Source organism: Salmo salar, chromosome ssa11 (assembly GCF_905237065.1).
Source record: "Salmo salar chromosome ssa11, Ssal_v3.1, whole genome shotgun sequence".
In the NCBI taxonomy this organism is placed as follows: Eukaryota; Metazoa; Chordata; class Actinopteri; order Salmoniformes; family Salmonidae; genus Salmo; species Salmo salar.
The window spans coordinates 14,942,673-14,959,724 of NC_059452.1; the positions used below are offsets into that span (position 1 = coordinate 14,942,673).

The following is a 17,052-nucleotide window of genomic DNA, read 5'->3' on the forward strand; positions in this document are numbered from 1 at the left end:
ACCATCACTCCTGTGTTCCAATGGCACGTTGTGTTAGCTAATCCAAGTTTATCATTTTAAAAGGAAAATTGACCATTAGAAAACCCTTTTGCAATTATGTTAGCACAGCTGAAAACTGTTGTCCTGATTAAAGAAGCAATAAAACTGGACTTCTTTAGACTAGTTGAGCATCTGGAGCATCAGCATTTGTGGGTTCGATTACAGGCTCAAAATGGCCAGAAACAAAGAACTTTCTTCTGAAACTCAGTCTATTCTTGTTCTGAGAAATGAAGTCTATTCCATGTGAGAAACTGCCAAGAAACTGAAGATCCCGTACAACGCTGTGTACTACTCCCTTCACAGAATTGCTCAAACTGGCACTAACCAGAATAGAAAGAGGAGTGGGTGGCCCTGGTGCACAACTGAGCAAGAGGACAAGTACATTAGACTGTCTAGTTTGAGAAACAGACGCCTCACAAGTCCTCAACTGGCAGCTTCATTAAATATTACCCGCAAAACACCAGTCTCAACATCAACAGTGAAGAGGTGACTCCGGGATGCTGGCCTTCTAGGCAGAGTTGCAAAGAAAAAGCCATATCTCAGACTGGCCAATAAAAATAAAATATTAAGATGGGCAAAAGAACACAGACACTGGACAGAGGAACTCTGCCTCGAAGGCCAGCATCCCGGAGTCACCTCTTCACTGTTGATGTTGAGACTGGTGTTTTGCGGGTACTATTTAATGAAGCTGCCAGTTGAGGTTAGTTTGTCAGTCCATACATTTGGCATGAGATATTCATAAAATTCAACACCTCCATTCAGCGGAAGTGCATCATTTGAGCAATATCAAAAGGGAGCTGGTTTAGTCACCTGCTGTGTGTTTTGGCAGGCCCCATACAAAGCTGGATGTAAAGCCCTCTGTAAGCGCCCGTCTACCTGCCTGGCTAACCTGGCATCATCCTGACACCGCCCAGCCCAGCGGGCACACTGCTGCCAGCCTCCACAGAGGAAATGAGAGGGCAAAGCCACACACCTGAATCTAATCCATGGCTTAATATTGCATAACACCCACAAACATTGCACAACACCCACTCCAGCTGTCTAATTGAGATTATAAACCGGGTAGTTTGGATATTGGATGCTGATTGGCTAAAACAGCATTTAGCCGTGTGTAAGTGAGACCGTATACCATGACTATGACGTTTAGCCTTTTCCCCTTTATATCACTGCGCCTTTTCACGTCGATAAAATGGCTACATCAACAGTAGCTCGACATGCCGATGTAGAACATAAGCGTTTAGATTAATTTGAGAGAAACCGAAAATAATATTGTGAAACAAACAAAGTGGGCACTTACCTGCTTCACTGACTGGTGTGCAGAAAAAGGGATACATTGTGAGTTTGGGAATACAACAAAAAAGGAGCTGAACGTCATTCTACGGGACTTGTATGGTTCAGTGAGAAACATGAATGGCGAAGAATATGGGATTAGCAGCTACGCTGGACTCAGAGCAGGTTTGAACCGACATATCAACGACCCGCCTCTCAGTTTGGCATGGCGTGTACAGAAGGACACCGAATTCACAACGAGCAACAATGTGTCTGTCAGCGTAATTAAAAAGTTAAGGGAAGAGGGGCGCGACAAAGCTGCCCACCAGTGAACGGCTACATATGGTATGTAACTGTTAGCTAGCTAAATCATTCTAATCAATCAATCAATCTAATTTCTTTATAAAGCCCTTCTTACATCAGCTGATGTCACAAAGTGATGTACAGAAACCCAGTCTTAAATCCCAAACAGCAAGCAATGCAGGTGACTGGCTCGGTTTTAATGTACCCTCACAATATAACCGGTAGCTATGTAGGCCTAACTATTACTGTAACTATGCTGTAATAGTTTGTGTCGGGGGGCTAGGGTCAGTCTGTTATATCTGGAGTATTTCTCCTGTCTTATCCGGTGTCATGTGTGAATTTAAGTATGCTCCCTCCAATTCTCTTTCTCTTTTCTCCTCTCTCGGAGGACCTGAGCCCTAGGACCATTCCTCAGGACTACCTGGCCTGATGACTCCTTGCTGTCCTCAGTCCACCTGGTCATGCTGCTGCTCCAGTTTCAACTGTTCTGCCTGCAGCTATGGAACCCTGACCTGTTCACCGGACGTGCTACCTTGTCCCAGACCTGCTGTTTTTCGACTCTCTCTCTCTACCGTACCTGCTGCTTCTAACTCTGAATGATCGGCTATGAAAAGCCATCTGACATTTACTCCTGAGGTTCTGACCTGTTGCACCCTCTACAACCACTGTGATTATTATTATCTGACCCTGCTGGCCAAACATGAACGTTTGAACATCTTTGCCATGTACTGTTATAATCTCCACCCGGCACAGCCAGAAGAGGACTGGCCACACCTTAGAGTCTGGTTACTCTCTAGGTTTCGTCCAAGGTTCCAGCCTTTCTAGGGAGTTTTCTTTTGCATTGCTTGCTGTTTGGGGTTTTAGGCTGGATTTCTGTATAGCGCTTTGTGACATCGGCTGATGTAAATTTGATTGATTAGCTAATGCTATTGTCTTACGCAGCAGCTCCCCCAGTTAAAAGAATGGCATCTATTTCCAGCAGCGTGGAGCCAACAAACGACGACATGGGCTTAGCCAACAATAACATGGGACAATTTTTCCATTTGTGCACAATAAATGGCAACATTCAGATCAACATTAATAAATAATGTGTTAGTCACTCTGAAGTGGCTGGCACTAATGCTCGGTTCTTGCATACATTTAATGTAAGCTTGCAAGCTAGCCTGTGGTTGTTGCATAGCAACAGTCTAGCAACGAGACTTTTGTCCGGTGTAGCGAGTGCACTGAGAGTCGGGAAGCAAGTTCAGAGAGTGAGTGTTTTAATAAATAAAATAAACACGAAACACAAACAACGCACCGACATGAAACAGAGTCCATAACACCTGAGGAAAGAACCAAGGGGAGTGACAGATGTAGGGAAGATAATCAAGGAGGTGATGGAGTCCAGGGGAGTGTCATGAGGTGCGTGAGACGATGGTGACAGGTGTGCAGGATAATCAGCAGCCTGATGACCTAGAGGCCGGAGAGGGACTATACGTGACATCCGGACTACTTTTTCTGGCGGAATCTATTTATTATGAGTTTATTTATTAAAGCAACATTTTCAAATTGGATGTGTAGTTCCTTGCCTTACTGTGATGGCAACCGGTTTTATAAAAGCAATAAGACACCTCGGGGGTTTGTGGTATATGGCCAATATAACACGGCTAAGGGCTGTATCCAGGCACTCTGCGCTGCGTCGTGCTTAAGCACAACCCTTAGCCGTGGTATATTGGCCATATGCCACACGCCCTCAGGCCTTATTGCTTAAATAGCTGAGAGGAAAAACCAATCACTTATAAACCCCCAAAGATCCTGTATTTACTGGAGTCTATCAGAGTTGCAGGCCAGTCCTCATAGGTTTAGAGGTCAAATATAGATAGAAATGAGTGGTTAAGATTTTGCCATGTAGTCTACAGAAGCGCTCTGTCTGAAAGCAACTACAACACAGACGCTGTGGTATGTATGAGGATGTGAACCATGCTCTGAAAACCTGTTTTGTTGTTTCACCCCTTTTTTCTTTTTTTTAAACCACAATTCATTTTGGATCGTATTGCAAATGTTTTGTCTGGCTCTTCTGTTATATTGCACAACGTCCAAACACAACGTCCAAAACGTCAATCTCAATGCTGCGGTGAGAGAGCACGGCATTCCCACTTACAACCACACCTACCCACCCACGCCTGAAACTATTAAAACAAGCAGGAGTTGCCAAATGAAGGGAAGGACTGGCGTGTTGTCTTACCTCGTAGTGTGTGTTTGTTGGGCCACAGGAACCATGGCAGTAGCAGCAGGTAGAGCAGGTAGACCAGAGACAGGGCATTGTAGCGAAACAGGCAGGCTGGGGACACACAGAGGTCAGAGGTCAGAGGACAGGCACGACACAGACAAACATTAGTCAATGACTAATACACAGCAATTTGTCTGAGTGGTTGAATGATCTATGTACAAATCTGTGAATTGAGGTCACATTGATGCGTGGACTTTTGAATTAACCAGAGAGAGGAGAAAGGGTGAGGGCTGAGACTGGGGTTGAATTGCTTGAGAATGAAGGCCTCTGCCTTTCATCACCAAGCCTCCCTGAAAACCCTCTGACACTTGTATTGGTTTGTAACCGCATGCCTCACACATCCACACACACCTCCCTTACTGGAAAACAGTGGAACATCTAATGAGTCTACATACAAGCAGGGCTCTCTCAGGTCCCTGTGAAAGCAGCAGTGCTGGACTGTGTTAACAGTAACACAGAGCTGGATGGCAAGCCAACCGTGGCCTGCTCTGCACTAAACATTCCTTTAATAATGATGATGATTATTATTATGCTGATAATATAGCAGACCCTGTGATTGTCCAGGCATAAGCTGGTTACTCAGCCTGTGTTCAGTGAACTAGCTAGCTGCTGGTCATTTGAGAGTCTGCCAGGGGACACAAGGGCTTTCCAGACCGCCTGCTGGGGCCCTGGGAGGGCTGCCTTCACACCCCCGCTCCTCTTCTCTCTCCGCTCCCCGGCTGAGCTCTGAGACTGGAAGGGGGAGCTGGGAGCCCAGCGCTCTGATTCCCCTATGCTGTGTTCTGCCCCTTGGGCTCCAGTTCCAGGCCTGTTAGAGTCCTGCCACAACCATCCGTCTCACAGCGTTTCATCCTCACACAACCAACTCTCATCTGGCCCTCTGGGTCTGCCCCTCAGTAACCTAAAGTAGCAGGCGTAAAAGAAACGGCTGAGCAGGGTCGGAAGAACCCATAAGCATCTAAAGCATCTCAGGCTTCACCTCTTCTCTGCTTTTCCTCTGAAAACCGGATGCTGAGGGTGGCCCCACAGAGACCCAGCAGGGAAACGCAGCAATGCACCCCACAGTGTCCACAACTGACAGCAGAGAGCCCACCCTACACATCACAACATATCCACCATCATAATGCCTGGCAGTCAGTCACCCAGTGCAGTACTGTGTCCCAGCCCCGCAGGCGTGCCGCCCCGGCCTACAGTCTGCTACAGATCTATAATTAACAACCAGAATGGGAGAACAAAGACTGTCTTTGTCCTATAAGTGAGAGTCAATGAGCTAGCTAGCGTGTGGCCCACAGTGCTGTTTGTTCTAAGGATTTCACTGGCACACGCCAGGGAGCCTTTCTACTAATTCTGGCTTCATTGTTAGCGAACCTTCAACAGCTCTCACTCTCTCCTTCTTTCATGTGGATCATATAGGGACAATATCTTTTTTTTAATGTAACACACGCACAAAATGTCAAGTGTCACGCGCAGTGTAATGTCTTTAGCAAACTCACAGTGGCAGAGAACCTGCCAATGATCTTGAGGATGGACCAGCTGGCTGACAACATTGGCTGAGGGGCGAGTCACTGCGACTTACTGTTTAGACTTAATGTACATATTCCCATGGTTACCTCACCCACGCATGATGTAATGTGACATGAGCTAATGCTGGGTTTCCCCAAAGTCGGTCCTGGCGCCCCCCCGTGCACGTTTCGTTTTTGCCGTAGCACTACACAACTGAATCAAATAATCAAAGCTTGATGATTAATTGGCTATTTGAATCAGCTGTGTAGAGATAGGGCAATAAACAAAACGTGGGGGGGGGGGGCAGCATTAGATGGGCTGATAAAAGTGACAATGTCGACTCTGGTTTACTGGGTCTCTAGTCCCCGCCCAGTCAAGGGTGAGGTCTACCTCAGAATGTGTGTGATTCAAGTTCATCTTTACAACACTGACCACAGACTGCTGCAGGGAGGTTTTATGGTCAAAGACCAGCAGCCTTGTGTCTGTAATCAGCTGGTTCTGGATCAGAGAGTGAGGTCATCAGCTTCTCATCCCACAATCAACAGGCTTCAACAGAGACCGGAGAGAGGGAATGCCCCTAGTCTGCTCTTAGTATACTGTAAAAATGTGCTGCTAATAGGTAGGCAGTGAGAACTTTTTCCTTTCTATCAATCCCTCTCCCCGTCATTGAGTCTCAAGCATCCTCACTCGCATGTGCACACACACCCACACACACACTCATACCCACACACACACTCATACCCACACACACACTCATACCCACACACACACTCATACCCACACACACACTCATACCCACACACACACTCATACCCACACACACACACTCATACCCACACTCATACCCACACACACACTCATACCCACGCACTAAACCAGCCGGTGACACAGTGCAGAAAAATGGGCCGCAACTCAACTGAAGCGAGGAAAAGTTCAACAGTGTGAGGAGTTCATCCTGCGTTTCCTCCTTTCTTTCCATCTCACTTCATCCATCTCTCTGACTGGCTGGCCATCTGTTTACCTCCTCTGTAGCATATCCCTGATGTTTCCATTCCCCCTGCCTGCCTGGCTGCCTGAGCAGCTACACTAAACGACCTATTGCACCCAGCTAGGAAAGTAGAGGTCAGCAAATCAGGAGTCAGGGGCTTTAATACTGTATGAACAATGTCCACTGTTCAATTACTGAAGAATCTCCTTATTAACAATCAATGAGAGATGAGCGGTTCGGATGAGTAACAGTATTAGACGTTCTCAAACAAACACGCTTTCACACACACCAAACATCTGTCAGTCAGGTGTGGGGTGAGTGGGACAGACAGAGTACTGAGATCGGAGTTCCTGTGGTGCAGAAACAGAGAGAAATGCCATGTGATCAAGGGGGCCATTAGCCATCCAGAGAGAGAGAGAGGAGGAACCCACTCCTCAAAAAGCAGCACTACCTCACTTGGTTGTTCCTACAGGGTCAAAGCCCTAACATTCCAGCCTAGACTCCCACCACCAAAACTCTAAATATCAGAGCCCATAGACTCTCAAACTATGCATCGGATAGATTCAGGAAATTATGGTAATCGAGATTGGAAAAACCAACAGCATGCCGCAGAGCTGGGGTCATGACGCATCTCTGAGAAACACACTTGGAGTGTGTGTGTCCCAGCTTGGTCTGTGCCCTGTGCAGTCAAACACGGTGAAAAGCTGGTCTCTTATGCCCAGGGTCTTATAATGTATGCTCTATGGTAAAACACCTTTGGACTACACTTACTGTAGCTGGCTCATTTAGAGGTACCATTTATACTCTGCAGACATCACACTGAATTAAGTCTCAAACTCTAATTTGTCAATCATAAATCTGCCAATGTTTGTCCTTTAGAGTTGCCTAACTATTTCTGGGAATAGTTTACAAATGGATACCTGTGTATCTCTGGAGCACATCTCACCACCAACATATATTTCAATATGATTCCTTTTTATTAGAGAAAATAATAAGAGTGGTTGTTTCTTAAGGGTCTTGATCACTGTCAATCCTTTACCAAACCATGGACCAAACTACTGACAAAATGATGCACTGCAAACTGCAAAGACTAACAGGCTTGTTACTCTCTCAAATATCTTACCATTACATAGTTGTAGACTCAACAGTAGTCTAATCCTTAATGTCAATAGACAGTCACACTTCATATATACAACACCTAGACCAACTCCACCCAGTTCAACTCCACCTAGACCAACTCCACCCAGTCCAACTCCACCCAGTACAACTCCACCCAGTTCAACTCCACCCAGTTCAACTCCACCTAGACCAACTCCACCTAGACCAACTCCACCCAGTCCAACTCCACCCAGTCCAACTCCACCTAGACCAACTCCACCTAGACCAACTCCACCCAGTTCAACTCCACCTAGACCAACTACACTTAGTCCAACTCCACCCAGTCCAACTCCACCCAGTCCAACTCCACCCAGTCCAACTCCACCCAGTCCAACTCCACCCAGTCCAACTCCACCTAGACCAACTCCACCCAGTCCAACTCCACCCAGTCCAACTCCACCCAGTCCAACTCCACCTAGACCAACTCCACCCAGTCCAACTCCACCCAGTCCAACTCCACCCAGTCCAACTCCACCCCGTCCAACTCCACCCAGTCCAACTCCACCCAGTCCAACTCCACCTAGACCAACTCCACCCAGTACAACTCCACCCAGTACAACTCCACCCAGTCCAACTCCACCCAGTCCAACTCCACCTAGACCAACTCCACCTAGACCAACTCCACCTCGTCCAACTCCACCCAGTCCAACTCCACCCAGTTCAACTCCACCTAGACCAACTCCACCTCGTCCAACTCCACCCAGTCCAACTCCACCCAGTCCAACTCCACCCAGTCCCCACCAACTCCACCCAGTCCAACTCCACCCAGTCCAACTCCACCTAGACCAACTCCACCTAGACCAACTCCACCCAGTCCAACTCCACCTAGTCCAACTCCACCCAGTCCAACTCCACCCAGTCCAACTCCACCCAGTCCAACTCCACCCAGTCCAACTCCACCCAGTCCAACTCCACCCAGTCCAACTCCACCCAGTACAACTCCACCCAGTCCAACTCCACCCAGTCCAACTCCACCTAGACCAACTCCACCTCGTCCAACTCCACCCAGTCCAACTCCACCCAGTCCAACTCCACCCAGTCCAACTCCACCCAGTCCAACTCCACCCAGTACAACTCCACCCAGTCCAACTCCACCCAGTCCAACTCCACCTAGACCAACTCCACCTCGTCCAACTCCACCCAGTCCAACTCCACCCAGCACAACTCCACCCAGTTCAACTCCACCCAGTTCAACTCCACCTAGACCAACTCCACCTAGACCAACTCCACCCAGTCCAACTCCACCCAGTCCAACTCCACCCAGTCCAACTCCACCTAGACCAACTCCACCCAGTCCAACTCCACCCAGTCCAACTCCACCCAGTCCAACTCCACCTAGACCAACTCCACCTCGTCCAACTCCACCCAGTCCAACTCCACCCAGTCCAACTCCAACCAGTCCAACTCCACCTAGACCAACTCCACCTAGACCAACTCCACCTCGTCCAACTCCAGGCCAGAGAGGCTCTATGTTTCCCATCTGGCATGTCATTGTTTTATAGCTTCTGTGTTGACTGAGGGAGGAGATGTGACTCCATATCTCCACTGACTTACAGTCAGGGACTCTCCTGTATTTAAATGTTCTTGCCAATCTTTCCAGGGCTTTGGCAGTTTTTCCCTGAACTTGAGGTTGTTTACTGTACGGCAAATAGAAAGGTCTCCACAGAGTAATCCTGACTGAATATAAACCTGAAATGGAAGAACACTGAAGAGGGAGCTGACCTTTTACACTCAGGTGCTTTTCATTTTCTGGTGGACACTCAAAATGTCATCATCTCCATTAGGCAAAGCCTAGTGGGAGAGTCCAAGCTGCTGATCTGATCACTGTTTTGCTACCGTAAGAATTTGTTTAGAAATCGACTTCAGTAGATACTGGTGATTGACATTTTTTGAACTGTATGGGCCTGTCTGTAAAGCAGATTGTCACATGGGATGACGCTTGAGAGACGAAGCAGGTACGGGGAGTAAAACATTTAACAACGAACGGACATGGAAAGAGACAGTAACAGCGTCAGCAAACTAATAATAGAGACAAAAAACTATTAATGCAGCAGAAGGGAACAGAGCAAGGGAACTGACAAATATAGGGGAGGAAATAAACAGATGATAAGCGAGTCTAGGTGAGTCCAATATCGCTGATGCGCGTGATGAGGGAAGGCAGGTGTGCGTAATAGATGATAGGAGTGAGTGATGCAGGGCAGCCTGGCGCCCGCGAGCGCCAGGGGGGGAAGAGCGGGAGCAAACGTGACACAGATCAGCAGTGAATCATCTCAGATCACAGTTTCCAGTGTTTACTGCCAGAGCCAAATCTGATTAAAAGATGTTTCCAATGTGTGTAATTGCCACAGGTCATGAGCAACACACTCACAGTGGATCTGTCTAATATCAGAGCTAATGGATCGCAATACTTTCCACCCTCCAGGCATTTACAGTGTTTTCAGTGTAGCGTAGTGGTGCTTCTGAGAACACGTGGTAAGACAGTGACTGTGACTAGCAGTGTCCCAGAGAATCCAACCCAGTCAGTTAAAGGCTCCTCTCGCTCAGACAAAGCAGTACTTTGACAAATACTAAGAGGCAGCGGCGCCAATATGATCCCTGCACTTTGCTGCAGCTTGCCTTCCCCGGTAGCGTGGCCAAATGCCTGTTAATCAGATGGGCATACGCCCAGTTTTCAGGGACCTCACCCTGGTCCTAACAGCAGCTCCTCAATCACACCTTAGCATCTCCCTGGAGCTAGCTGAGTCATAGCAGAGGCACGGCAACATGACCGTGTCACCACATGTAACATGAGAGAAAGAAAATGAAATACCTAAGGCATGTCCTGCGAAAAGGCAGGCACACCACAAAACACTGTCAACAGAAAGTGCCACGTGACTGCAGCTCACATGTGCATACGGAATAGAGCTACCCCACTGCAGAAACACTACACACTACACACAACCCAGACGGTTCATGGCAGTCACATCAAAGGCGATTGAAAATGACAAATAACCTTTAGCAGCAGAAAACGGAGGGAGGAAGTTGAGAAAGCGAGGGAAAAAAATAAGAAGCGAGGCCAACTGCGATCACTCGTTTGGGTCTGTGAGCAAGTGTGTCTGCCTGCCAGGCCCAGTGAAGCCAACAGCTACATGACTCCAGGGGCCCACAGCTGGCCCTCACAGTGACCTCAGTCTACAGGTATGTGAACACAGCTCAGTCCGGCACGGGTCACAGAGACAGGAAGAGAGACGGCTGGAGAGGGAAAGAGGGGGAGGGTAGGAGAGAGAGAGAGGAAAAAAGAGAGATGGAAAGGAAGAGCAAGTAGAAAAGGAGGATATAAAGAGAGGGAGAGATGGAAGAGTGAGAGAGACATGATATGGGAGAGGAGTGGGTGAGTAAGCGTCTTGGATGAGCCAAGTGGGTAAAGGGTAGTGAGAGGAGGGATAGATACTGGAACATGGAAACATTTTCGGAATAAACAGCAGGGTGCTGATGTCAAGCGAAACATCTGGGAAACTCTAAACTGGTAACTGCGTAACCATCCTCGTCAACAGTGGCTATGAGTAATCCTGCACTATAATTGGCGCTATAACTGGACTAATTATGGCGCTCAAAAAAGACAACACTATATTGTTATCTACTTGTTAATGTTTGTTAAGCACACAATGATCCTGAACGCAATCCTATGTTTCTTTCAAACTCATCATGATGGCCTGGTTAATACTGGGCGTAATTGCAGTCTTTAACATTTTTGCTACATAATACAAGGTCAGATCTTCAATACGGATAGTTGAATGACATGTAGATCCCTCGCAGAGTGGATTATGTACGTATCTCTCATACAGCGGTGTGGGTTCAATGGGTCTCGATAGAGCCCTGTGATTCCTCCTGACTCTTTGGCTCTGGTTAGAATGAGTCACACAGAGGTCTTCCATTGCAGCGGTCCCAGATCTGCCGTCTTCAACATGTCTTGTGTTTCCACTACTATACAGCTGGACGGATGCTCTTATTCAACTCACCAGTGGAAAGTACCCTAACTAGGCTCACTACAGTCTATCAGTCTATCACCTGGGCACTCACACTGATCCTATTATTCTGCTGGAGTCTGTGTAGCTGAAGAGAGAGGGGTTTAAAGGGGAAATGTAGGGAGCAGTTTTCCAGAGACGCCACAGTGTTCCATGATGTCAGCTGAGCTCAGGGAGAGAAACAACGGCTCATGGAAGCCATTAAGTAATCAACTGTGTGTTTCAATAGGACCCGATCTCCATGTGGACAGTGGGGCGATCAACTAATGAGGTCGGCTTTATGTGATAATTAAAATAAAATGGCCAGTCTGGATGTGACAGAGCTTTGACAGTTTTACATGCTCTACTGCAACTCTACGGTACAGTGGAGAAAAAGCCACGTCCACAGTTGTGGATCCACGGCTTAAAACCATATGATAGCAGCTCTTGATTGCCATATTGATAGCCTACCATTCTAATCCATTCATATCTACTAGGGCGAATGGGTTGTTCCTGGACTGAGGCCGGCCCAGGGAGCCTGATCCCAGCTCTTCTGTTCTGACGGAGAGAGGAGAAGGTGGGGAGCCAGAGTCAGGGCAGCTCTCCCAGCCAGACACAGAGCTGGGTTATAGGGGTGAGTGGAGAGAGACAACCCCTCCCTGGAGCGCAGGCCGTGAAGGGCTTCTAGGATGATGAATCCCATTGCCAGCTGCTAAAGCCTATAGATCTGGCAGGCCCTGCATGAGGCCTACAGCCAGAGACAATCCCCCTTCCTCTGTCTTTCCCACACACACACACACTGCACACACTGTATGCTCAAATACTGAGCTTCCCACAAAAATCTTATTGTGTGCCTGCGAGGAATTGGAAAATAAAAAGCGAGGAGAACTGAGAATCTGAACGCAACCAGCCCTGCTGTCAGTGTCTGTTCCTGAAGAACTAGCTGCCACTCTGACCTCCATTCTCGCTCATTTTCAGCTTTCCAAACAGAGAAATTCCTTTCGACAGACAAGAGTTAATTTACTTCACTCTCAAACTTTCCGGTTTCTGCATGCTATTACTGTTATCATTCTATTACTGTTATCATTTCAGACAGAGAGAAAGAAAGTCAAGAATCATAACATGCCCTTAAGGGTAGCAATTTAAAAAGGATACAAGCCATTCACGTGTGATCCGCAGGACAATAGTAGGGCCTAAACAGAGATAACCAGACAAAACTAAACAAGCCAGAACAAAGAAGGAGAACTTTGTCAACTAGAATCGCTCTCTGAAAGACACCTTGCCGCAGGAATGAAAGATTCGCAAGGCCCATTGAGTACGTGTGGTGTAGAGGTCGACCGATTATGATTTTTCAACACCGATACCGTTAGCGATTATTGGAGGACCAAAAAAAAGCCGATACCGATTAATCGGCCAATTTTTTTTATTTATTTGTAATAATGACATTTACAACAATACTGAATGAACACTTATTTTAACTTAATATAATACATCAATAAAATCAATTTAGCCTCAAATAAATAATGAAACATGTTCAATTTGGTTTAAATAATGCAAAAACAAAGTGTTGAAGAAAGTAAAAGTGCAATATGTGCCATGTAAGAAAGCTAACGTTTAAGTGCCTTGCTCAGAACATGAGAACATATGAAAGCTGGTGGTTCCTTTTAACATGAGTCTTCAATATTCCCAGGTAAGAAGTTTTAGGTTGTAGTTATTATCAGGGGTGGAAATCCCGGTGAGGACGGGGGGGACACGACCCCCCCATCCTGGGAAAAATATGATTTGTCCCCCCCAATATATCACTGAAACATAACTATGTAATTTAAATAATATTAATAATACGCAATGAAAGCAATTGTGCTGGTTATAGACACTTAATAGCGTGTTTTTAAGTTTCAAAAGATTGCAACCCCCCCACCCTTTGCCTCACAATGGTTTGATCCACTGCCAGTTCCTTAGCTTGCTCCGTAACAGAAAGGTCGTATCCACTGTCTGAAAGGCACTCAATGCACGTAACTGACGTGAGGTTAATCCAGTCAATCGCGCACACACACTAGCTAAATATGCAGAGCTAGCGCGCAAATAATAACTATTAGGCTAGCTAGTACCTATTCCATTTATGTGGCGTCGTCAAAGATGGAGTCAGCATGCAGATGATGTAAGTTAGTGCTTCAAAGTCCCTGTGATAAGGTTAGCGATAAACTGAAATCCAAACTGAACAGAACTATACTCTCTTCTACCATTGTCTTAAATATATTTAATGGTCTCGTTGCAAAAGCTAAATTGTCGCAAGTGAACTTTTATTTATTTATTTTATTTCACCTTTATTTAACCCGGGTAGCAAAGATTATAGCAAACACCATTGAATTGGTGCTCGCTAGCTTTGCAAATTCAGCTATTGTTAGAAGCCAGCCAATATGAAACAAACAATTAAAATTACAAAAGGTTGCAGCATATGTTGTGTAAATGGTGAACTCATACAGCTGTCAACTCTTGTCATTTTAATCAGTTTCACATTTGCTAGCTACCTTTTAGATCGAAGCCCAAATAGAATGATTGAAGATGATAGAAGCCCATCTCCTACTGTAAATAACCTACACACTGTGTGTGTAGCCAGCCAGCCAGCCAGCCAGGTAGAAAAATGGCAGAAAAATAAAAGACGGACATCAGAGTATTTTTCAACACACCAAAAGGCATAGTAAGAACCCTAGTAGCCTAATATCTCAAAGACTAGTTGATAAAATGTTCATAAGAAAGAAATGAAATTCTAATGGAAATGTTTCACAATGATGTCATTAGGCAGAGCAGGCAACAGATGGCACACAGACAGCAGAGTTGGGGACAGATATGCAGGGACAGACTGGCAGAGACAGGGAGTCTCAGGTAAGTTTGTTGAGTCTTTGTTTGACAACATTATGAAAGGTTCTCTATTTTTTTGACTTGTAAAATAGGAACATAATTGGAAAATGCCATGGATACCCCCACTCTCAACTTAAACTGGTGACTGAACTAAGATTTGTTAAAGGCAATGGTATTGCTGTTGTGATTAGTTGTGTAGTTTTGGGTACAGGTAGTTAGGAGTACGGCAAACACCTTATTTCTTTGGTTCCTCAATATACATTTACCATATTACAATGTAGGCTATGTGTTACAGCACTACTTTTGGTGTCCCCCCCAGGAATTGCTCTGGAGAAAATTTCATGTAATTGTCCCCTCCAAAGTTTATATCAGATTTTCGCCCCTGGTTATTATAGGAATATTTCTCTCTATATACGATTTGTATTTCATATACCTTTGACTATTGGATGTTCTTATAGGCACTTTAGTATTGCCAGTGTAACAGTATAGCTTCCGTCCCTCTCCTCGCTCCTACCTGGGCTCGAACCAGGAACACATCGACAACAGCCACCCTCGAAGCAGCGTTACCCATGCAGAGCAAGGAGAACAACTACTCCAAGTCTCAGAGCGAGTGACGTTTGAAACGCTATTAGCGCGTACCCCTGCTAACTAGCTAGCCATTTCACATCGGTTACACCAGCCTAATCTTGGGAGTTGACAGGCTTGAAGTCATAAACAGCACAATGCTTGAAGCATTGCGAAGAGCTGCTGGCAAAACGCACTAAAGTGCTGTTTGAATGAATGCTTACGAGCCTGCTGGTGCCTACCACCGCTCAGTCAGACTGCTCTATCAAATCATAGACTTAATTATAATATAATAACACACAGAAATATGAGCCTTAGATCATTAATATGGTCGAATCCGGAAACTATCATGTCGAAAACAAAAAGTTTTTTCTTTCAGTGAAATATGGAACCGTTCCGTATTTTATCTAACGGGTGGCATCCCTAAGTCTAAATATTCCTGTTACATTGCACAACCTTCAATGTTATGTCATAATTACGTAAAATTCTGGCAAATTAGTTCGCAACGAGCCAGGCGGCCCAAACTGTTGCATATACCCTGACTCTGCGTGCAATGAACGCAAGAGAAGTGACACAATTTCACCTGGTTAATATTGCCTGCTAACCTGGATTTCTTTTAGCTAAATATGCAGGTTTAAAAAGATATACTTGTGTATTGATTTTAAGAAAGACATTGATGTTTATGGTTAGGTACACGTTGGAGCAATGACAGTCCTTTTTCGCGAATGCGCACCACATCGATTTTATGCAACGCAGGACAGGCTAGATAAACTAGTAATATCATCAACCATGTGTAGTTAACTAGTGATTATGATTGATTGATTGATTGTTTTTTATAAGATAAGTTTAATGCTAGGTAGCAACTTACCTTGGCTTCTTACTGCATTCGCGTAACAGGCAGGCTCCTCGTGGAGTGCAATGTAAAGCAGGTGGTTAGAGCGTTGGACTAGTTAACCGTAAGGTTGCAAGATTGAATCCCCGAGCTGACAAGGTAAAAATCTGTCGTTCTGCCCCTGAACAAGGCACTGTTCCTAGGCCGTCATTGAAAATAAGAATGTGTTCTTAACTGACTTGCCTAGTTAAATAAAGGCGTAACATTTTTTTTTTTAAACGACAAATCGGTGTCCAAAAATACAGATTACCGATTGTTATGAAAACTTGAAATCGGCCCTAATTAATTGGCCATTCCGATTAAATCGGTCGACCTCTAGTGTGGTGTGTGAATAAGAAAAGGGGAACTTGAGCTGCCCTCCTGTAAAATATGGAGACTATTCACTCATATAACCTACTGAAACCTGAGAACATTTTCCAACAAATCTGAGTCAACTCCTAACAAACAGCTGGCATTGCAAGAAGTGCATGCTGCCAAGTCAATCTCTATTCACTGTCCATTGCAGCTCTATGAAACAATGCTCATTCTTCAATCCTCTAAACAATCACTTCCCCTTTGGTTTCCCTTCCCGCCGTGATGGGTGAAACTGTTCTACTTCTGTGACAGCAGACTGGTCTCATAGATATAGTAAATGTAAATCCGAGACACTCAAATGAGTACGATATGTTACTTTTGGTATGGTTACATAAGACAGGTTACTTCAAACAAAAACGAAAGTAGGGTAGTTGGTCGGGGTGGATGAGTGAGCGAGCGTATAACGCAAACATCTAGCAGCCTAAAGGTTGTGTGTTCGAATCCCATCAAGGACAACTTTAGCTACTTACTCTTTTTTAGCTGCTTTGCAGCTACTTAGCATGTTAGCTAACCCTTCCCCTAACCCTTTCAGCTAACACTTCCCCAAACCTTAAACCTTTTAGCTAACCTTTCCCTAACCCTAACCCCTTAACCTAACTCCTAACTTTAACCCTAACACTAGAGCTAGCTAACGTTAGCCACCTAGCTAACGTTAGCAACAACAAATTGGAATTCTTAACATACTATAGGTTTTGCAAATTCGTAACATATTGTACGAATTGCTATTCGTAACATATCGTATGAATTGTAATTCATAATATATCATATGAATTGTAATTTGTAACATATCATACGAAATGGATGATGGAGATCCACAAATTAATACATACCATACAAAACGTAACATATCATACTAAACGGAGTGTCTCGG

General features: G+C 45.5%; 1 protein-coding gene across 3 annotated transcripts in view; it reads right to left on the reverse strand.

Annotated features, from left to right (window-relative positions):
- LOC106562059 (piezo-type mechanosensitive ion channel component 1) overlaps positions 1-17,052 on the reverse strand; it is a 76,211-nt gene that overhangs the window by 43,115 nt on the left and 16,044 nt on the right. For all 3 annotated transcript variants that reach the window (XM_045689069.1, XM_045689067.1, XM_045689068.1), the window contains exon 2: positions 3,836-3,931. In XM_045689069.1, coding sequence (XP_045545025.1) covers positions 3,836-3,931 — 96 coding nt within the window. The remainder of the gene's footprint in view (positions 1-3,835; positions 3,932-17,052) is intronic.